The 24,318-nt window shown below is 35.4% G+C and overlaps 1 protein-coding gene across 1 annotated transcript in view; it reads right to left on the bottom strand.

Annotated features, from left to right (window-relative positions):
* The window catches only part of LOC106870907 (transmembrane protein 183), a 56,507-nt gene that overhangs the window by 7,694 nt on the left and 24,495 nt on the right, over positions 1–24,318 (bottom strand). Inside the window, exons 2-3 of the mRNA XM_014917140.3 lie at positions 2,355–2,426; positions 568–729 (exon numbers count right to left, since the gene is read on the bottom strand). Of these exons, the coding sequence (XP_014772626.1) occupies positions 568–729; positions 2,355–2,426 (234 nt within the window). The remainder of the gene's footprint in view (positions 1–567; positions 730–2,354; positions 2,427–24,318) is intronic.

Here is a 24,318-nt window from a genome sequence, read left to right as displayed (position 1 = left end):
CAGGCAGCCTTCAACTTTTTTCCCATGTAAGTATTTTTTTAAAGACCCTTTCAATCCCATCTTGCCTGAGACTGCTCCTAATTCTATGACATTTCTTATTTTAAATTAAAATCAAAATTTAAATCTTCCATTAGAATTTCATGTTAGTTTATGTTCTAAACTGCTTAATAATGACTAAAGTTATTTTACTAACTTTAACCCTTTAGCATCCAGATTACTCTGTCGAATGTAATGCTTATTTATTCATATTGTTTTGAATTAATCATTCTTTATTTTGAAGTTTTGGCTACGTGATTGCTTATTCTTAGAACGACATTGTAAGGAAGGTGTGAGATGCTGGATCCGACCAGCTTGAACATAAAACAGGTAGAATATTTGGGCCTGATATGGCCAGTTCAAATACTAAAAAGTTAAAAGTGAAACAAAGGCAGGATATTTCAGCAGAAATTTGATGTTTTAAACCAATATTATGTATGCTTATTATAGCTTTATCTGCTTCGAGCTCTACTGTAAAAAAAGTTTATTTCTAATCTCTCAAAGTTTCTAAAACTCATATGATGTTCTTACTTGATTTACTTGTTTCATCGTTAATTATTTTTTTCTTTTCCTCTTCATCTTCATCCTCTCCTTTTGAAGAAACTGTGTCTGTATCGAAGTCATCCGCATCTTTTTCAAACCAATTTTCAACAACATCTTGAACTAAAGTTGGAATTGTTTGTAACTGTTTAGCTATGGAACGAAAAGTAAAATAACGAATAAAAAAACAAACCAGAAAAGAACTGCAGTAGGAAACTTAAGACAAGTTGAATAAATATGGTGGACATCTCAGGCAATCAATGAAAAAGGAAAACAAAGCAACAGGTCCATTATTAACTTAATATATCTTATCACTCATCGTCGTTTAACATCCGCTTTCGATGTGGTTGGACGGTTTGACTGAGGACTGGCAAGCCAGGAGGCTGCACCAGGTTCCAATCTGATCTGGCAAGGTTTCTACAGCTGGATGCCCTTCCTAACCCCAACCACTCCAAAAGTGTAGTGGGTGCTTTTTATGTGACGCCAGTACAGGAGCCAGTCAGGCGGCACTGGTATCAACCACACTCAAACGGTGCTTTTTAGATGCCACCGGCACAGGAGCCAGTCAAGCAGTACTGGCATTGGCCATGACGAGTGTCTTATTCCATTTTTTAAACTAGACATTATATTACGTGTAGGGTGACTGTATGATTCGGAAGTTCACTTTACAACTACGTAGTCTTGGGCTCAGTTCCACTGAACAGCAGCTTGGGAAAGCATCTTCTACTAAACCCTGTGCTAATTAATGCTCTGAGAGTTAATTTAACCCTTTAGCATCCAGATTACTCTGTCAAATGTAATGCTTATTTATTCATATTGTTTTGAATTAATCATTCTTTATTTTGAAGTTTTGGCTACGTGATTATTTATTTTTAGAATGGCATTGTAAGGTAGGTGTGAGATGCTGGATCTGACCAGTTTGTATATAAAACAGGTAGAATATTTGGGCCTGATATGGCCAGTTCAAATACTAAAAGGTTAAAATGTATTGTAGATCTTGCACAGTAACTTGTGGCTGGTGGCAGATTGATTCAAGTCTGATGAGTGTTCAAACACTCAAACAAGTGGGGTTTTTTGTTGTTGCTTTGTTAATAAACCCTGAATGGTCTGCTTAATTTGACATTCCCCAGTCTGCATAACTAGATATACAAATATCAGCTATGTCTGGAACTAGTCAAGGAAATGAAAGTAATGGATTGCCAATTCTCTACAAGAGTTTTATTCTGGCTCTGAGCAACACATGTAATTCTACATGTTCCCCTAGCGAACAGGAATAGGTAACAATATTTCAATGATGCAAGTTTAATCTCTCTCCAGTTCCACCTTAATTACTCCTATCCACCCTTATACAATGTAAGGTAGCCAATATCTCTGGTTCCAGTTCCTCCTATCATACTTTAAACTTCACAACACCTAACATAAAGCCACCCTTCTCTCTACTGTACCTTTAACTCATTTAGTTTGTTAGTCTTGTGAATTATAAGGGGACCTTACTCAAGCTCATACTATCAACAAAAACAAAAACAAAAAAAAAACAAACAAACAAACAACCATCCAATACTCTCTGTGTGGCAGTCAGAATTATGAAAGGCATTCAGCTTCACAAACCTTGCCAAAGCAGACATTGAAGCATGACACAATCCTTCAACTTGTCATATTCTGTCAAACCATTCATTCTATGCTTGCTATCCACAGCCCCAAAATACAGAAAAATTAAATGAATACATTCCAAAGTGTTTTACTCCCTCTTGGAACATTCTTAGATTCTTTCTTCTTACCTTCTTTGTGGAAAGCATTGATATGTGCTTTCTTGAATCTTCCAGAAGCTGAATAATCATGGAGGGTAAAATCTGAAAGAAAGAAAGAAAGAAAGAAATGATGTGTTTGGATGTACAAACAGAATAAAGAGTTCTCGAAACAAGTAATAGAATTTATTTATTCATTTAAAGCATTTAAAGTTAATGATAGACTTCAATGCTACTCCAAATGTTTTGCATTATGTGTTAGTTCAGATGAAAAAAGTTGTCATTTTAGCATCTATTTTTCTATATTCAAATGGGTTGAACAGAGTTAACTGAGGAATATATTCTAAGGCCTAAATACCTTTCCTGTTGCTAACTCTCACCTGTTTCCTAGAAAGGTAATATTTAGCCATCATCAGATATGTTCTCACAGGATATTACAAATGAATGACACTGCTTGTATGATAGTGACAATTATTTAAGTCTGTCATGTGATGTCAAGACAAGGTGAGACAAAACACACGCACACACACACGATGGGCTTCTTCCAGTTTCCATCTACCAAATCTGCTCATAAGACTATGGTTGGCTTGGGGCTGAAGTAGAAGACACTTGTCCAAGATGTTGTGCAGTGGGATTGAACTCAGAACCATGTGGTTGACAAGCAAACTTCTTATATATGGTTGATGGTCATGAAGCTTGCTCCCAACCATGTAGTTTGGGGTTTAGTTCCATTGCATGGCACCTTGGAAATGTGTCTTCTACAATAGCCCTGGAGTGACCCAAAAACCTTTTGACTTAATTTTGGTAGATGAAAACTGAAAGAGGCCCACTGTATGTGTGCCCTTCTTTAAATCATGTGACAATTGTAAACAGGTCTCACCATCATACAAGCATGTCTGGCCATGGGGAAAAATATTACATTGCTTTGAAACAGGTTAGGGTTGGTGACAGCAGGGGTATCCAGCTGTAGAAAAATCTGCCTCAACAAATTCTGCTTGACCCATGCAAGCATGGGAAATAGACATTAAACAATGATGATGATGATGAGAGAAAAAGAAAGAGAGAGGAGGGAAAGAGAGAGAGAAGTTTAATTATATAAGAGGAGAAAAGAGAACTAGACTACAAGAAAGCATATGCAGTATAATCTTTTGTTAACTGACAGTACTAAGCTGTAGGAGTGACTTAAGAGCTGCGAATAATATTCACAATTAATAAAAGAGCATATGTGTGTGTGTGTGTGTGTGTGTGTGTGTGTGTGTAGGAAAGGTAGGAGTATTATATTTAAGTTAAAATAAAGGGAACCATATGTATTCCCTTTTTTAGATGTTGCAACAAGCAACATATTCTCAAAGTTATGCAAGACTTCACATGCTGCTCTTTTTACTGCCTTATCTGTATAACAAAAAAAATAAGAAAGAAAAAACTAAAAAGTGTAAAGCAAGCCATCTGAGCATGCCAAAGACTTTATTTCAAAGGTGCCCCTGGTATTAACTACTTATGTACATCTGGTGTATATAATAATAACCCAGGTTACCTTTCAGCTTTTTTTTTTTTTTTTTTTTTTTTTTTTGCATCTTTAATGATTGGATAGAACACACGCTATTGATATTTTGTCAATTCCAGTCTTACTCATTGAGTAATGATACTTTCCAAATGATACTAAAAAAAAAAACTTGTCTCCTTTTACTACTAATTACAACTTTTGTCTTTGCTGTATGCTATATTAGGCTTTTGGCTTTTCATTGTTAATCACTCTCCCAGGTTTGGGAATTTTTGTCTGCAGGTCTTCAAAAGATTCTGCAATGAGAACCATAGGGAAGTTACTGAGGGCATTCATGTGTGAACCATTTTCTTAAAGACTACAATGAAGAGAATAAAACTGAAAGTAGATCCCTGGTGAAAATCCACCAGGTCATTCCTCTTTGAACCTCGCCCCCATACATGAACTAAATGGCTTTCACAAGCCATTCACTTTACACCCACAATATTTGATGGCATAAAAAATGCATCGGTACATTTAGACACACCCCAATTTCAGCAGTACATATTCAGGACGAAAGACTTTTAAAGCATGAAGTATGTAATATTAGCCAGACTTTGCATATAAACTTGAAATGTTGGACAGTTTCAATGGTATTTTCTAGATTGGCAAATACAAAGTGAAGCTATTTATTTATGTCTGAGCACTAACTACTGCTTCACCGTTATCTCTATAGAAATATGTTAGCTTTGGGTCCATGTTCTGGTACAAACCCAAACCACATCTAATTCAATGTAACTGTCTTGTACTAAAACTTTGCCATAATTTATTCTCTGTACCACTTTCTCTACTTGGTCCATTATCACCAGTCGCCTGTAAGTCCTCTGTATCATGCAAATCTCTCTCTAGTTAAAATCTCTTTAACTTTCTAGTAATTCATGATGCTACTGCTTGTTACACTATCCAAAATCCCAAACTAAACTTATATACTCAGAGATCTATAGCTACTGCAGCATTGTTATCCATAATTACCTAACTACCCACTCTGATAGAGTTTCTACCTCACTTCTTTTCCCTGTCAATCTAATTCAGTTAAAAGAAGAGAAAAAAAGAAAAAAAAGGGGGAAGAAAATAAGTATTAATTTTGAGAAAATTTGGTAAGTTAGCAGTCAGTGAATTTCACTAAATAATTTGTAAAAAGTATTCAGCCATTTCTCATGAGAAAAGAATGGAAGGTTTTGGTCTCACAACAAAATAATACTCCAGCTGAGTGTTATCAAAGGCAGGGAAACAGGTAAATACATATGTACATACATGCATTCATTTATTTATATGTATACACCCACATACTCAGATGTATGCATATATATATATGTAAACACACACACGCACTTGCTCTGATATATGCATACATATTTGGAGATACATGCACATATACGTAAAACACATAGATACAAACATATACAAAACTGCCTAAATCCAGGCCATCTCTTACAGATAGTCAGAGATAAGACTTCACGGAAAGAAATAGATAAAACAGTTCTAAAAAAAGTGTATTGTAGGTAAGTGAACATAGTATCGGTAGTTTTGATGCTATCATTACACATTTTATAAATCAAGAATTTTATAAATATATTTTGACATACTTTTGTCTATGTTACAAGGCAGGTGTATGCGAATATATACCTGAATGTAGGTGTCAGAAAAAAAAACGGTTGTGTTTGCAAAAGTTAACATGTTAAAAGTATGTATTCCTGAAAAGAGATGGGTATAGTAGCATGTGTGTTGTGTACACAATATTTTCAAAGTAATGAGAAGAGTAAATACAATTAAAAACCTGTTCTGTTTAGTGTTTTTGTATATAAAGTATTCAAAAAAATATAATCTGTTATTTAGGTGTCAGAATTTACTATTCATTTAACAGAGAATTTCATTACTTCATTTTGAAATGTTAAATCAAACAGAAAATTGATTTTATTTCAATGGCAAACATCATGTTGATATATAACAACCACAGACAAGGATTTTTCATTTTAATTTTCAACGAAGTGAAAAATAAAAAATAAAAAGCTGTTTAATTTAGTCCAGCTAATTTATAGATAAGCATCCTAATTTGATATTCACAAATTGGCATTTGCCCTTCTTTCAATGACACCTATCAGCCGCCAGTTTCCCAACATGTCATATCATTCTTTTGCTAATCGTATCATATATATATATATATATATATATATACACATATATATATATATACACATATATATATATATATATATATATATATATATACACATATATATATATATATCATTTAAATTTGTTCATGGGAAAAGTTTTGAATATGCAGATAAAGCTCCATTTTATGATGCCAACCACTGTCTAACGATGCTGACTAGTGAGCTAGTTTTTCAGGGTTGCATGAAGTTGTACCAATATAATGTAAGATAAATATAATAACAGCAATAATCCTTGAATGGAATTTATAAACATTTAATGCATTGCTATGTGCGCTTCCACAAATCACATGATTCTTAAGATCTCAATCTATATTCCTGGGATGACTGGTGTAGTCTGTTGTAGCCATGGGCATCCGGTTGACCATCCTCATTGATTCATTTCTTCAGGTGATATATTATTAGCGGATGTACCACAGAGGGATGTTTATCCTTTTTTACACCTACCGAACGGTGTCATTCTAAAATTGAACAAGCACATCTTTGAAATTTCAAAGTTACAAGATAATGCATGATCAATTCAAAACAATATGAATAAATAAGAATTAAATTTGACAGAGTAATCTGAATCCTAAAACATTAGACTGAAACCAACTGTAAATATTTCCCGATCCTGAAAGTATGCAACAATAATTAAAACAAATCCAAAGATTAAGTCACAAGCTATAAAAAAAACCAAAAAAAAAAAAAAAAAAAAAGAAAACCCTCAAATTAATTGCTCCCATATTTTTATGTGTTGATCTAATTCAAATGTTATGATTACATATATTTTATATGATCCATGAATTAACCACAGCATAAAAAGCATGTGATAAGATTACCTTGTTGAGCATCAGAGTTTAGTGGTGAGTATTGTAGAAGAATCTGTGATTTAGTTTCAACTCCATGATGTATACATATCACATAGATCTGTTGCTGATTTTGAGAAATACACGAATGCCACAAGTACACACCTAATGCTTCACCTCCTTTATGAATTTGAAGCTTATTTTGTGTATATGTAATGTATCTCAACTTCCATGAGACCTCAACTTTGACTAGAAATAGTCCAATGCCAGATGGTGCAGTGGGTAAAGAACCAAACTAAAATTTCAATTTGGTGTTTCTTCTGTCACCACTCCATTGCAGTATGCTTTGATAAGGATCTATCCTGCTTCCAATATCAACTCTTGCATACCTCAGGGTTCAGCTAACTCCTCCTCATGTACATTAATAACCTACTTCTAACTGCATACATTCCTTGATAGACAATACCATCCATCACTCCTTAACCATTCGTACAAAGACATCTACCAAGTACAACTTGAACACCTTGCACTATTCCCGTGAATAAATGATTTAAAAACATCCTCCAGACGACCTAATCACTTCCAACGACCCCACCACCACCACCAAGACTCAAATAACTACAGATGTTAAAAAGAAACAGTTTCTATTACACTCCCTATGTATGAATAACATACTGCTAAAATCATAAAAGCTACAAATAATGACTTATGCTCTTCTGAACTAGCTATCTTGTGTACCACTTTCACCCTGTCGCACTCGATGCATTAGTTGCCCATCCTCTCGTAATTAATACAAGTTTCACTTACCAAACCCACATGCTAAATACTTAGATCAATCCTTCAGAACTACAACTGTATAGATTTCTCTCCAAGCACACACTTATTTTTTCTTTTCTTTCCCCACAAACAGCAACCTAAGGAAAGTTTAAGCAGATCATCAACTGTATCATCTTCACCAGCCTGGATATCACTCATCGTATTCTGACTAATACAAACAACAACTGATTAATGAAATCAAAACATCTACAGCTAACCTTAACCCTTTTGATACCAGCCCATCTGGGACCAAGTCTGATTTGTGATGCAAGCTTCCTGTTTGGGAGTGATCTAGAATTAAAACCTTTCATACAATGCTATTTTAATTTATGTTCCAAACACCGCCTTAATAATGACAAAGTTATATTACAAAATTCTTCATTATTTTCAAAATTAATTGAAACAAAGGCTGTATAATATTTCAAAAGAAAGTGGTAACAAAAGGGTTAATTACATTGATACATATCTCAATTAACTTCAGTAAGTCCATACTGAGAGAGAGAGAGGGAGAGAGAGAGAGAGAGAGAGAGAGAGGAGAGAGAGAGAGAGAGAGAGGGAGGGAGGGAGAGAGAGAGAGAGAGAGAGAAAGAGAGAGAGAGAGAGAGAGAGAAAGAGAGAGAGAGAGAGAAAGAGAGAGAGAGAGAGAAAGAGAGAGAGAGAGAGAAAGAGAGAGAGTGGGGTTTAAATTAGCTGAATAGTTTTCACCCACACATGTATTCTTCCTTCAATAAAACTCTACATAATATGTCTTGATAGTTTAGTAAATTCATATAACTCATTATTACTAAAACTAAAAATACATTTTTTGAAAATATTCCATTATTTTTAATTACTAAGTTTGCTTGTCTGTTTCTTCTGTTTTTCTGGTTTCAATTATGCTTTCCCATTTATTTATTTCCTTTTCATGAAATTTCATAAACATTGTTTCACTCTAGTGTTAATTATTCATTGAAAAATTTGTAAACATGTTCGGAAAAAGAAACAAATGAAAATGTAGTTGGTCTTATTATCAAGTTACCACAGTCTTAAGTTTTAGGAGGCAAAATGCCTTAGTGGCATTTCGTCCATTTTTATGTTCTGAGTTCAAATTCCACCAGGGTTGACTTTGCCTTTCATTCATCATTTTGGGATTGATAAAAAATAAGTGCCAAAGTTTGAAACTAATATAATCATTATTAGGGCAGTGGAACAGTAGAATCGGTAGAGTGCTAGTGACATCCCTTTACATTCTGAGTTCTGGGGGTTGATGTAATCAATTTAAGCCCTCCCCAAAACTGCTGGCCTTGTGCCAAAGTTTGAAACTAATATTATCATTATTACGGCAGTGGAATAGCATAATCAGTAGTGTGCTAGTGACATCCCTTTACATTCTGAGTTCAAATCCAGCTAGAGCCAACTTTACTCTTTACACTCCAAGGGTTGATAAAAGTAGCTGTCAAATACTGGGACTGATGTAATCCGTTCACATTTAGGTGGTGAGTTGGTAGAATCATTAGTGACATTTTTTCCGGCTCTTTATGGCTCTGAGCCCAAACCCAGCCAAAGTCAGCTATGCTTTTCATCCCATTGGGGTTGATAAAATAAAATTCCCAGTTAGCTACTGGTGTAGATGTACTAGACTTGTCCCTTTCCCTCAGAATTGTTGTCTTTGAGCCCTGTAATAAACTGGCATCCTGTTCAGGGTGAATGTTGCGATCTCAGTCACTTATATGTCATGGAAACCAAGCTTGAGAAAATGAAAGAAAACAAAACAAAAACTGATTTTCTCTCAAATTTTGTGACATTGTGTCAGTGATACTAGTTTTTAAGTCATTCAAGCACCTGACGAGGCCCGTTAGGTAGTAAGGTAAGAAAGGAAATACTGTATAGGTCACTAGTGCAAACTATTAAGCTTCAAGTTGAATGAATTCAAACAACCTAAATAACTATCTCTTACCCAACCCCGAAATATCATCTACTGCATGTACCAGTTCTGTTCATATAGCCCAACCATGAAAAATAAAACCATCAGGAATTTTGAGAACAGATAAGAAAGGTTAGCCTGTTAAGATAACTGCCGTTGCAGAGGGGAGTTCAGTAAATGAGATAGTGTACAAGTAAAAAAAGACAGAGAGAAAGAAGGAACTGGAGTGTTTTTTTTTTTTACTTCTTGGAATAATAAAAAAACAAAACAAATAGCAGCCAAGGGAGATACAACACAGATGAAGCAGAGATGTGAGAGTGAGTGAGTGAGATAGAGTAATAATGAAGGAGAAGATGAAAGGGAATTAAGAGAAGTAATGAGAGAGGAAAAAGGATCAGAGATAATAAAGAGGGTAAGTGGAGGGGTGGGGAGAGATTGAACCTTCTAGTCTAAGATTGTATCACCAGAGAGCAGATAGATTATATTTGGCTCACAGCTAATAGTAAAGCCATAAACTGGTTTACTGGTGGCTAAGAAAGCACCAAGCAGGCACCAGTGGAGAAAAACAGAAAGTCTCCAATAGAAATCCTACCATTCTTTATATCAGTGGTTCTCAACTAGGGTCCAATAAAAGATTTTGTTAACATTTGTGCACAATAAACTGGTTATATTTCTAAAATATACACACAACATTTGAACATACAATTCTTAATAAAAGCAATTGCAGTGTGGAAGGTGTTTTTTAGCCATTTAAGAAACACACAAAAACTGTTAGATTCACTTCAACATTTAAATTCAATTTGCCAAAATATTTTCGTCGCTTTGAGACCGCGACCTGTTCACTGACAAAATTCCGAGCTGCATCAGATATGGCACGGAATTTTGTCAGTGAACAGGTCGCGGTCTCAAAGCGACGAAAATATTTTGGCAAATTAAATTTAAATGTTAAAGTGAATCTAACGGTTTTTGTGTGTTTTTAAATGGCTTATAAACACCTTCTACGCTGCAATTGTTTTTGTTTCAGCATACAATCTCAGATCAGGTCACTTGCTATGTGAGTACATCTCTGAAAATCTTAAATAGCGTGCATGCACACACACACACACACACACACACGCAGACAATTGCATTATACATTATATAAGTTATAAAAAAACACTCTTTGCATATGTTATGCTATCAAAGCAAGAAACTGTCAAGATAGTGTATTTCATTAATGAAAACTAAATCAATTATGACAATGTTGATATGAATTTGATATTCCATTCTGACAAAGATACAAAGATATAAACAAATATTCAATATTTGATAACATTTCAAATGATAAACAGTTGTTTAACCTCAACACAAGGACAAAATAATCTTTTTTTAAAAAATACATAGAATTTGTATTGAAAATGTAATTTCTGTCTTGCAGTGGTTACACCTATTGAAAATGTACAACTTGTACAACGTGGCTGTGTGGTAAGTAGCTTGCTTACCAACCACATGGTTCCAGGTACATTCCCACTGCGTGGCACCTTGGGTAAGTGTCTTCTACTATAGCCTCGGGCCGACCAAAGCCTTGTAAGTGGATTTGGTAGACGGAAACTGAAAGAATCCGGTTGTATATATGTGTGTGTGTGTGTGTTTGTGTGTCTGTGTTTGTCCCCCCAACATCGCTTGACAACCGATGGTGGTGTGTTTACGTCCCTGTAACTTAGCAGTTCGGCAAAAGAGACCGATAGAATAAGTACTAGGCATCCAAAGAATAAGTCCTGGGGTTGATTTGCTTGACTAAAGGCGGTGCTCCAGCATGGCCGCAGTCAAATGATTGAAACAAGTAAAAGAGTAAACTGTCGAGATTTTAATGTAAATGATAATAAATATAAAAGTTACAGGCAAAACTTTTGGTTCTGTGTATGACTATTAGATGGCACCTTGGGCAAGTATCTTCAACTATGACCTCAGGCTGATGAATGTCTTGTGAAATTGGTACAGAGAAACTGTACAGAAGCCCAATATGTATGTGTGTGTGTATGCATGCATGTTTGTATTGGCATGTCTTTGCTTGATAACATTTTGGTGGTGTTATTTCCCATAAGCAAAACATCCAGCAGTGGTTTGATATGAGAAGACATAGAGGGTTAGGCATCAGGAAGGTTAGAATACTGTCTCAAGAAGTTGCATCCAACCTTTGCCAGCAAATGCAAAAATGATGGAGAAACAGAGTAATTTAAGACATAAAAGAAACAAGCTTAATAAGACAGAAACCATGTCTCTGTGTCTATCTGCTTGATGGACAACCACGTTAACAATAATCTTACCAGTAAAGCAGTGGCCCCAGTCTTTTTTGCACCACAGACTGGTTTCACGTGAGACAATTTTCCCGCAGACTGAGGGATCACACGTATAATAAAACACAAAGTGCATAATCTATAATTTAATTATTATATATATGACACATATGTATTACATATATAATGCATAAACACTCTGCAGACTGCAATAATCAATAAAATAGACATAAATTAAAAAATATATATTCTTTCTGTGCAAGCATAGCTGTGTGGTAAGAAGTTTAATTCCCAACTACATGGTTCCAGGTTCAGACCCACTGCATGGCACCTTGGGCAAGTGTCTTCTACTATAGCTTTAGGCTGACCAAAGCCTTGTGAGTGGATTTGCTAGACAGAAACTAAATGAAGCCCATTGTAGATATATATATATATATGTCATCATCATAATCATCATTTAACGTTCGTCGTCCATGCTGGCATGGGTGGGACAGTTTGACTGGGCTGGCACGCTGAAAGGCTGCACCAGGTTCCAGTCTGATTTGGCATGGTTTTCTATGGCTGGATGCCCTTCCTAACATCAACCACTCTGAGAGTGTAGTAGGTGTTTTTATGTGTCACTGGCACGGATGCCATTTGCGTGACACCAATATCTGCTACGACTGCAATTTTGTTCGGCTTGATGGGTCTTCTTCTCAAGCACAACATAATGCCAAACGTCTTCTGGTTCAGAAAAACTTTTGTTAAAAAAAAAAAAACTTTTACATATCTTATACTTTGACTTAATCAAATTTAACCCTTTTGTCACCTTATTTCTATTAAAATGGTTTGCCTTTATTTCAATTAATTCTTAAAACAAGGAAGAATTAAATAAAATATCTTTGGCATATATACATATCTCTGTGCTGGGGTTACGACTGCTACCAAGTAAATGTAACATTACAACACATGGAATTTAATCCCATGTTGTGAAACACCAATTTGAGACATGAAAAAGAAACGGGTTCACTGATGAAGCTCAAGCAATGTATATCTGTAATTGGAGAGCCTTACTGGTAATGTTACTGTCAACCCTCACTGTGCTGATTAAATTACTGCTGATGACCTAACATGCTAATCATATGCAAACCAGTTCTCATAATTTTATTTCTAATGGCCAGTTAAAAAAAAACAAAATTGCATACGACATGATATGAAATGTGAAGAATTCTGGAATGTACCCCTCTATATCAAACATGACTGAACTTGGTTCCTGTATTTCAAGTGCAGATGTATGGGACCAAGTATACTTGGTTCCCATGCAGTAAGGTTTAATGATGATAAGAACTATAAGATGTTAGAACAAAAAACATGTCTAAATCCTGTCTTACTTATGGGGTATCAACATAGACAATATAACTTTCCACTGAAATTTGTTGAGGTCTATCAGTGTATACCAAATTTTAAGGTTTGGCAATGTACGGTAATTAAGTCGATGACCTTTCAAGTCCATTCAGGACCACATTTTAAAAGTAACATACTGATCCATCTGTTTAAATTAATTTTGAAAATATTCAACAACCGAGAGCTCAAGCTGGCTATTGTTCACAAGTTTACGAAAGACTATAAGTGGAACCCTTCTGCAAGCAAAGACTAATTTAGTCCTCACTATACTATTAAGGTGAAGTGTACAGGCTAAAGGATGAAGCGCTTGTCACCCTGAGATACCTGCTGGTGACATCAAAGGATTTCCAACATTGCGATGGATTCAGGAGAGATTGCAAAACCTCTGAGTAGCTCCTGCAGTTTCTGTGTGAAGTAAAGCATCTCTGATGCCTATTTCACCAAAGAATAACTTCTCCATTATGAAATTGGTGTTTGGAACATAAATTAACAAAAAAGGTCTTCGATAAAACAATGACAAAAGGTTTTATCTAACCCCTTAGTATTCAGATTATTCTGCCATAATTAATGCTTTTTTATCCACATTGTTTTGAACTAATCATGCATTATCTTGCAGCTATGAGATTTTGATGAGGTACCTGTTAATTTTTAGAATGATATTGTAGGGTTGGTGTGAGAAGCCAGATCTGGCCAGTTTGAATATAAAACAGGCAGAATGCTTTAACCGGATATGGCCGGTATAAATGCTAAAGGGTTAAATACAGCCTTTTTAAAATGGGTTGTTTTGTATTATGGAATAAAAGAAGAAGCAACAATCTAAGATGGGTTAGTTTCAAAGGGGTTAAAGGTGAACATACACAATCTATACATTTTTATATTATTTACAATTGATGGATATTTGTCCTCATCTTGTTTGTTAACACGTTTCGGCTGATATACCCTAACCACTACGCCATATGCCCACGGGCATATGGCGTAGTGGTTAAGAGCATGGGCTACTAACCCCAAGATTCCGAGTTCGATTCCAGGCAGTGACCTGAATAATACTACTATTACTACCAACAACAACAACAACAACATCGAAGAGTACCTTAGGAATGAGAACCCAGGTTTGAAATTTCCCCAAGACATCTGATGAAGGCTGGAGGGTATATCAGCCGAAACGTGTTAAGAACAAACAAGATGAGGACAAATATCCATCGAGTGTAAATAATGTAAATAATCCCTCATCTCTTGAATATAGAACTATACACAATCTGATTCACATATCAGTGTATAATCTATGCAACAGTTGATACAACTGTACTAACAATGTATACACTAGGTGTAAGAGTAACATGATAGAGAATACTTATGGCAAAGAGATAAAACGAAGTACGAAATATTAACCTACTCTTATGGAAAAATGCTGGGGAAGCCTGATAACTTCCTTTCTAGCATCTACTCCAATACTTCACAATGGACAGAGAAATAGCTGAGTTGTTAGAGTAGTGGATAGAATGCCTTACTTTACATGTTCTGAATCTCTTCGTTCTGAGTTCAAATGCTGCCAACATCAAGTTTGTCATTCATTCTTTCAGAGGCTGATGAAAAGAGTACCAGCCCAGGAGATTTGACTAATAGAAGTGTAAGAATGTCTGACCAGATGCCTTGTGATACTTGTTCCTGTTCTGTGTTCTGAGTTCAAATCCTGCCATCACCTACTTGGGTGATAAACTTAGTCATCTTATTCAACACCACTACCTGACATCTTAGACAGAAGTTCCCTTTGTGGTAAGTCCTTGGGCCAGATCTCCAGCTTGAGAATACCCTCTGACCCTTTCTTCCACTTATCTTGGAGGCCTTGAAAAAGTTATGGTTTCTGCTCTCCCTCCTAAATGTGTGATTTTAGAAGTTTGCTTCCCAAATACATGATTTCAGGTTCAGTCTCAGTGCACAGCACCTTGGACAAGTGTCTTCTACCATAGCTCCAGGCTGACCAAAGCCTTGTGAGTGTATTTGATAGATAGAAACTGAAAGGAGCCCATTGCACATATATATGTTAGGGTATACCCTTGTCTTGACATCTTGTGATAGTTATAACTGAGTGTGTTGTTTGTTTCCAGACTTCAGTGAAAAAGGTCCAGCAATGGGGAAATATTACCTTACTTGAAAACAGGAAAGGGTTGGTGACAGGACAGACATCTAACCATTGAAAATCTGCCTGAATAAATTCCGTGTGACTCATTGCAAGCACAGAAGAGTAGACATTAAATGACGATGATGGGTAATAATTTTCAATAATATTGTTAAGGTCAACTGTCAGCTTTATTTTCTTCAGTTGTGGATTTATAAAATAAGTTATGAAATAAAATACTATCGACAACAATATTAAACCAGGTAATTTAACTGAATACACATTATTCTTGAATATAGAGTTTTACCTTGAAAAACTATAGGACTAAAGGGAGAAATTATTAATTTTTTTTTTAAGCAATTTCAGCAATTTTCTCTAAAGGACACATAGGAGATACAAAAGATAAAAATTTCATTTCCAGATAAACACTGAAATCAAATTCATATGATTGTCAGTTAATGTCTTACTGGTAACAATGAACATTGCTTTCTGATATAATTTAATTTAAATAATTCCCAATGTTTAAACAAAGAAAGAGCTATTTCGAAATTCTCATGTTTTACTCAGGTCATTGAATTCAGCATTCTTTTATGGTTGGTAAAAGAACAGGGTTTAGAGCAGTAACACAAATACAAAATGTACTAACCAAATAAACGAATATAATAATGTTGTTGTTATTATCTGGTTGACCTAAAATCTATGAAGCAATGAAATTTTGTTTCATTTTTGTTTTTACATAAAATATTATACTGAAAGGTTTCTGATAATAGGAATTTATTTATTTTTAATGATATCAAGCCAATATATTTTTCCTCTCAGTAATGTCCTTTCTGATTGACTAGGCACAATGCCAATCTTGTAAGGGAAGACAGTATAGTGAAATAATTTCACCATAGTATGTTAAACAGAGCCTATTCTATTGATCACTGACTCCTGGTGAGATGAAAGGCAAAGTCTTCCCCGGTGCAGTTTGAACTTGCAACTTTTAGGTCCAAGACTACCTTATTTGATGGCATATAAGATGCACTCCCTACAAAGAAAAAAGTCTTAAAAAATAAAAAAAACTCACCTTGGGTCCTTTTGCAAAGTTGGGCCTTATATTACATGCTTTGATACACTAAAAACTTTTTTCTTGAATATGCACTACTGAGATTGGGATATGTCTAATATGTTCAAGCCTCTTTTATGCCATCAAATATAGCATACACTACAACAATAAGTGCAATTCAAGCACTTCTGTTTAGTACCAACTCCAATGCTCTTGACAAAATAACGAACATTTCCTTAATTAGCACTTTCTACATCCATAAACATAATGATTTCTTGAATTACCCCAAGTTCAACAAATAGTTATAGAAGAGCGTGGTCACTGCTTGCTACTTATCTCCTCAACATCAAGGAAATGAAAAGCAGAGACAACCTCAACAAAATTTAAATTCAGAATATATAGAGATGACAGTGATGACGACATTATCGTTGTCATCATCATCATCATCATCTTATGTTTCTCAATGCTTGCATAAGTTGAATGGGTTTTGTCCAGCATGGCATCTCACAGCTTACTGTAGTCCATTGTCATCTTCATGAGGTTCAGCAATCAGAGATCTGCTTTCACCCATATCTTAGTCTTCCTCAGCTTCAGACTCCTTCCACTTGGCACTAGTTTTACCTGTTATCTTCTACATGCATCCAATTTGCATATCAGCACAGTTTAAGTCTACACTGTTGTACAATGCAGAAGGTTCATTTTACACCCAGTATTTTCCCCAAGCCCATTTTTGCTGTTATTCATGGCGCATGGACATGGGTAGAGCATACTCACCTGATTTATTTTCAACCTTTATACATCTTCTAAATTCAATGTTAATATTTTACTACTATATAGGGTGGTGAGCTGGCAGAATCGTTAGCACACCGGGCAAATGCTTAGCAGCATTTTGTTCATCTGTATGTTCTGAGTTCAAATTCTGCTGAGTTTGACTTTGCTTTTCATCCTTTTGATGTTGATAAAAATAAGTACCAGTTGAGTTCTGGCATCAATATAATTGACAATCCCCCTCCACGGAATTGCTGGCCTTAAAGCTAAAGTTCGAAATAAATATTTCGCTACTGTGGCAGTGAGCTGGCTGAACCATTAGCAAGCCAGGCAAAATACTTAGTGACATTTTATCCGTCTTTATGTTCTGAGTTCAAATCCCACTGAAGTTGACTTTGCCTTTCATCTTTTTGGATTGATAAAATAAATACCAGTTGAGCACTTGTGCAGGCCTTGTGCTGAAATTTGAAATCAATACTTCACTACTATACACTGTCACATTTTTTACACAAGCACAATACAACAGAGAGAGAGAGGGGGGAGAGAGGGAGAGAGAGAGAGAGAGAGAGAGAATCCTATTGCTGCTAAGAGGAGTAATAGCTCTTTGAAATTTTTCCATCTTGCTTTTACTCTGGCTACAATGAGTTCAAAGCACTCACATCCACCATTAATTAGGTTAGAGAAGACAGCAGTTGTCAGGTAAGTAATGTGTCCCCATTTTTTCGTACACGATGGCCCAGAAAATATTTTTGTTGAATTAAAATATTTTACAAATGCTGTGAAGTTTAGTTTTCTCCAGAAAAATTCTCTTATTTACATAAATGCACCATGAAGTTTTTATGGTCGTTCTCTGAACTGTCTCAACATCTTCTAAGCATAAAGCTTTTTCACCTGTTCTCATGCAGCAATTATTAAAAATATTTGTGCCCCAATAATGACAAACCTTGACAAAGAAAAACTCTACTTCAGTTTATCTAACATACAAAATATCTTTTGAACTGACAAGTCATAAAAAAAGACACTGTATTACTATCAACACTTAAATTAAATTGTAAAGCGCCGGTTACTCAAGTTCACCTTATTTCATTCAACCACAAAATAATGACAGCGAATGCTAAAGATATGCTTGATAGTATTTCAATTCAGAAATGTAAGGCCGTAAAATAAATATCTCATACAACTCTAACCTGTCAGTGTCATCTGCCTTAGTTTGTGCATGTCTTTGAAAAAGTGAAAAAATAAATGAAGGCTTCCTCTCCAGACATCTTCCCATACACTCTTATGAAACCCTGTATCCTCTTTGTACTATTTATGTTCCCCACCCACTGTACTTTGTGGGTATGTCCTAATGCATCTCCAACACCATCTATTTCTCTCCCAATTTAATAAGTGTATCTATCTAACTCTCGCTCTTTCCTCTCCTTTTCCTATCGGGAAAGCTACGTACTTCTTCTGTAGTAAGACATCTCTAACCCTCTATTATACTTTAACCTCTCAACCATTACAAAGCCACCTCCCTCTTCCAGTCAAGGGCTATTTCTCTTGCAAGTTACCTGGCAACCCTGTTGGTGCTATGTAAAAAAAAACACCAGTGCTGTAAAGTGGTTGGCATTAGAAAGGGCATATTTTATCATAGCACTTACACTAGAAAGGTAGTTGTGTCCTTGACAAGACTAAAGAAAGCTTTTAGACCCTATGTAATCTCCACTTGTTTGCTAACCACTTTACAGACTGTGGTAGTTATATTTTATTATGGCTTCAACACAAGCAGGGTTGCCATGTAGCATTTATTGTTTGATTTTCTGAGCTAGATCCTGTGTACTGTGTTCGCTTCTTTGAGGATCCAGTTGGAGTGGTGGCTTGTGTTGGTTGGCCACATGCCTCATGGTCATGGATGGTGGATGGGGATATATCTTGCGGAGATGGGGACTGACCGGGACACTGCTAGGAGATTTGCCTGGGATGACCGGTGGATACAGTGACACATTGCAATGACACATGTCCCCCATATCTGATCTGAATATATTTGTTCGCCCCAAAAATGCATAGGAGGAAAGCTGGAGGAAAAAAACCAAAAAAAAAAACCGACAAAATCTAACCTGCTGAGTTTAAAACAAACAACAAAAAAAGAGAATGTTAATTATTAAGCAAAAGATAGATGTGTACATGTGTACACAAATAATGAAGTTAGATACAAACGTTTATTCAGCCAGGAAGTGAAGTAAACTGTAGCAACAGATAAGAAGCAGTAACGGCCGAAATACAATTATTTAGCCAATATTACCAACTGACCCATCAATATATATATATTAAAATAGTGATAATACTGTATATGATTAACAATAAAAAAAAAAAACGATTTCTTGCACAGAGACAAGGCTAGAAATTTTGATAGGAGGATACAGTTGCTTATATTAGCCCCAGTACTGACTGGCACTTATTTTATTGACCCAGGAACAATAAAAGGGAAAGATGAAACTGACTGGATTTGAACTTAGAACTTAAAAGTCTGTAATTAAGTATCATAAGGCATTGTTTCTGATGCTCTAATGATTCCTTTTTTTTCTTCTTTTTCCAAGTAGCAAAAAAGTATCAGCAGAAGGGTGCGGTCCAGCTCCCTTAGAGTGTAAGAAGTTAAGGGCCAAACACTTGCCCGAGGTGGGTTTCTTCTCTGAAGACCTTCTGCTGTTTGGTTCTCTTGAGAATTTCTTACTACCGATATCAATAATCATAATAACAATCCTTTCTGCTAAAGGCACAAGGCCTGAAGTTTTGGGAGAGTGGACTAGTCAATTCCATCGACACCAGTGCTTCACTGGTACTTAATTTATCGACCCTGAAAGGACGAAAGGCAAAGTTGGTCTTGATAGGATTTTGTTTGACACTAATGAATCTGCTAATCCACCAATAATAATCTTTTTATAGGAACAAAGCCTGAAATTTGGAGGGAGAAGGCTAGTTGATTACATCAAACCCAGTGCTCAACAGGAACTTATATCATCAACCCTGGTAGGATGAAAGACAAAGTCAACCTTGGTGGAATTTGAACTAGGAACGTAAAAAGATGGAAGAAATGCTGCTAAGCATTCTGTCTATGAACAAACAATTCTGTTAGCTTTCCCCCTTAATAATAATGATAATCTTTTCTACTAAAGGCACAAGGCCTGAAATTTGGTGGTGGTGGTGGTGGTGGTGGGGACTAGTTGATTACATCGATCATAGTGCTTAACTGGTACTTATTTTATCAACCCTGAAAGGATAACAGGTGAAGTTGACCTTAACCCTTTCATTTATTTTGAGATGCTCTGTGTTTCTTTCAAAAGGCAAAGGGCAAAGCCGACCTTGGAGAATTTGAACTCAGAACATAGTGATGGGCAAAATACTGCTAAGCATTTCGTCCGGCATGCTAATGATTCTGCTAGCTCACTGCAATAATAATAATAATAATAATAATAATAATAATAATAATAATAACGATGATGATGATGATCGTAATAATAATAGCTGAAGTACAAAACTTGAAAATTGGGGATTGGTTGATGAAATTGACTCTAGTATTTGGTATATCCCATATTTTATCAACTCCAGGAGGACATAAGGTGAAGTTAACCTAAGTGAAATTTGCATTCAAAAATGTAAAAAAGCTGAAATGAATACAAGGATTTGGTTTGATGCTCTGCTGATTCTGCAAAGGTACAAAGGCTTCAAATTTAGTGGGTGCATAACTGATTATATGAAACCAACACCTGACCACTCCAGAAGGATAACAGTCAAAGTTGACTTCAACAGGATTTGAACTTGGAACATAAAGGGAGGAAAGCATCCAAAATACAGAAAGACATTTTGTCTGTCACTCTTCCTATTCAATGAACTCACCGCTTAAATAATAATAATGGTAATAATAATGAGAGAGTGAGGGGGGGGATAGATTATAAGCAGAATAAAGAATAACCAATAATTTATCAAGGAGAGGAATCAAAACATGTAGGAGTGGGGAGGGCATCACAAATCTGCTCCCCTTCTGATGCAATGGGGTACCTTTTATTTTGCACTGAATATACTGTGTATGAGATAAAGGGAAAAAAAAAAAAAAAAAAATTAAATTTTCAAAAAAATTAATAAACTACCAACCACACACCCAAGCAAATAATTTTGATGCTAAAAATCGTTAATAGAATGTGCTTGGCATCTTTTTCCTTTTACAATGTTTTCTTTATATTTATGTATTTAACTTCAGCATTTTGGTTATCAATAGATGGATTTTGATTAACAAGAACGAACAACAAACAAACAGCCCTTCTCACTGATATGCAGATAGATGACTAGCATGAAGTGGTTCGGAAGAGTGCATTATAGTACAAGAGTCTGCAAGAAGAGCGAGACTATATTTTGTTAAGTGACTGAATGCTCAATTTTTAGTTAATGTTATGTACAGCAGTGACTTGATACAGCCCAGCCACAACTGCATGCATCTATGGGTCTGTGTTGCAAGATGATGTCAGCATTACGTAATCATGTGCTAGGAAGAGAGAGAGAGAGAGAGAGAGATAGAGAGAGAGAGATAGACAGGGAGAGCAAGAGTGGAGGGGGGTAGTTAATAAAACGAACCTGAACATCTGCACATGTATGTATCAGTGTGTACGCGCGTGCCTAAAAGCTGGCTGTTCAATAAAGTGAAAGTAAAACACACACATATATATATATATATATATATATATAAAACTAAAAGTAAAAACAGGTAGACAAAAGAAAAAAAAGAGAGGGGTGTGTCGATTATTTTGAGAAAGTTTATATGAATGTATGCGAGCGTGTATATGTGTATGTGAGCCTAATAGGGATGTAAACAGCATTGCATAGGCATACGTACACAGACAAGCACATACATACGTACACAGGGAATCAAAGAAATGAGAAAGGTTAGCGATGAGGCAACAAGTATTGATATGGGGAGGGGAGAGCATGTGGTGAGCATGTATGTAATTAGATGTTTCGACATACATGTTTAACTACTGGCTGATGGCAGTGGTGTCATCAGGAACAGGAGAACCTGTTGTAGAGAATAGGGGTGAGGGGTGGAGAGGGCTGTGGCTGTGGTGGTGCTGGTGCTGGTGGTTCCTTTTGGTTGACATCATTTTCAAACTTGACAACAGCTATCTCTTTCCCAGTTGAACATTGTTTTCTATCAACACAACATATGCTCAATTGTCATATGATTGTCAATGTAAGAAATGCATAAACAAACTAACAAGCAAATGGAGAAATGAAGAAATTCTTTAAAAGAAGGAAATAAGAAAGAGAAATCCCATCTCTTGGAGAGGAGAGAGAGAGAGAGAGAGAGAGAGAGAAGAGGAAAAAGAAAGAATAGACAAGGTCTAGATTTTATGAAGTGTAAAGCTGTATTAGCTATACAGACACACATATACATGCATATATATAATTATACACATAAATATAAAATAAAAATAGAAATATATATATATATAGTAAAGAAACAGTAATATACATATATAAGTAAAAGACAGAGTATACGGGCATATATATGTATGGATGATTGTGTGCATGTATGTAAACATATGAGTGTGTGTGTGTGTGTATATGTAATTTCTTTTTTTCAGGGATTAAAAAAAAATCATTATTACATCATCGTATGCAAACTACCCTTTATTATTATTATTATTATTATTATTATTATTATTATTTTTATTTCAATACCCGATAAACACCTATCACCGCCCTACCAGTCAATTCATGTAACGATGAAGTGACATTCACATTGGGAATCTTGTGAAATTGGTTTTGCTATTTTTAGAAACACTAGTAGTGAAAAATAACTAAAATACACAATTCTATAGAAGGAAACAATAGGTGTGTGTGTGTGTGGGGGGGGGGGGGAGTGAGAACGAGGAAGAAATCGGCAGAGGTGAATTGAAAAAAAGATTCCTAAGGTTTAAGATGTTTACAGGAACTACACCGTCAATGGTGTATATTACACAGGAGGGATGTAAAACTGAATGAATAAATAAATCTCAACAGTAATACTCTTTGTCAACCGAAAATAATTCTGTGTGTGTATTTGTAGATATGACCATAATTAATGTATGTATATGGTCAAATATCTAGGCAACTATATATAGTGTATGTGTGTGTATGTATATATATATATATATATATATATATATATATATATATATATATATATATATATATATATTCATGTATGTGTGTATTTATATATATATACATGTGTATTTATATATATATATATATATACATATACACACTTATACACTCCACTGTTGTCTGAGTGCAACTGTAAACTATAAATACCATGTACTTTTAGATTTAATATAATATTTATTGGCTCAATTCAAATATTCTGTGGTTGTCATTTATTATCACATCTGTTTGTATTTGTTGCCATAAATGCCAGTCATTGTGTGTGTGTGTGTGCACATATATGTATGCATGTAAGCATGTACGTACGTGTAGAATTTTAGAAAAAAACATTCTTCAAAAAACTATCTTAAAATAAAAATATGACGACAGATTTGATGAAAAACCTTAGTCTATGTTAATCTGGTTTTGTAAAAGATTTTTTACAGATGATTAATTTTTTTCAAAGAAAATTAAAAAATATATTTTGACCGTGTTCAAGAACTTTCTGCATGGTTAAGAAGCTTGTCTCCCAAGCACATGGTGGTTTTGGGTACAATCTCACTGTAAGGCACCTTGGACAAGTGTCTTCTACTATAACCCCAGACCAACTAAAGCCTTGTTAGTGGATTTTGTAGGCAGAAACTGAAAAGGGCCTATCATATATATGTGTGTGTGTGAGTGTTTGTTTCTCACCACCACTTGATAACCAGTGTTGGTTTGTTTACTTCCATGTAACTAAATGGTGTGGCAAAAAACACTGATGGAATAAGTACAAGATTAAAAATAAGTCCTGGGACTGGTAGGCAGAAACTGAAAGAAGGCTGTTCAATGTGTGCATGCATGTGTGGATGGATGGATGGATGGATTTGAGTGTGTCCCCTTGTTTTGATATTATGTGACTGCTGTAAATAAATGTCACTGTTATACAAGCAGTGTCATTCATTTCCAGTCTTATGCAAAAAACATACCTGGCCTTAGGAAAATATTGCCTTGCTTGGAAATAGGTGAGGGTTGGCAATAAGAAGGGCA

This window comes from Octopus bimaculoides, chromosome 7 (genome assembly GCF_046866305.1).
Source record: "Octopus bimaculoides isolate indiv1 chromosome 7, ASM4686630v1, whole genome shotgun sequence".
Classification (NCBI taxonomy): Eukaryota; Metazoa; Mollusca; class Cephalopoda; order Octopoda; family Octopodidae; genus Octopus; species Octopus bimaculoides.
Note: the sequence above shows the minus strand (reverse complement) of the source record. Positions and strands in the feature narration are given on the sequence as shown.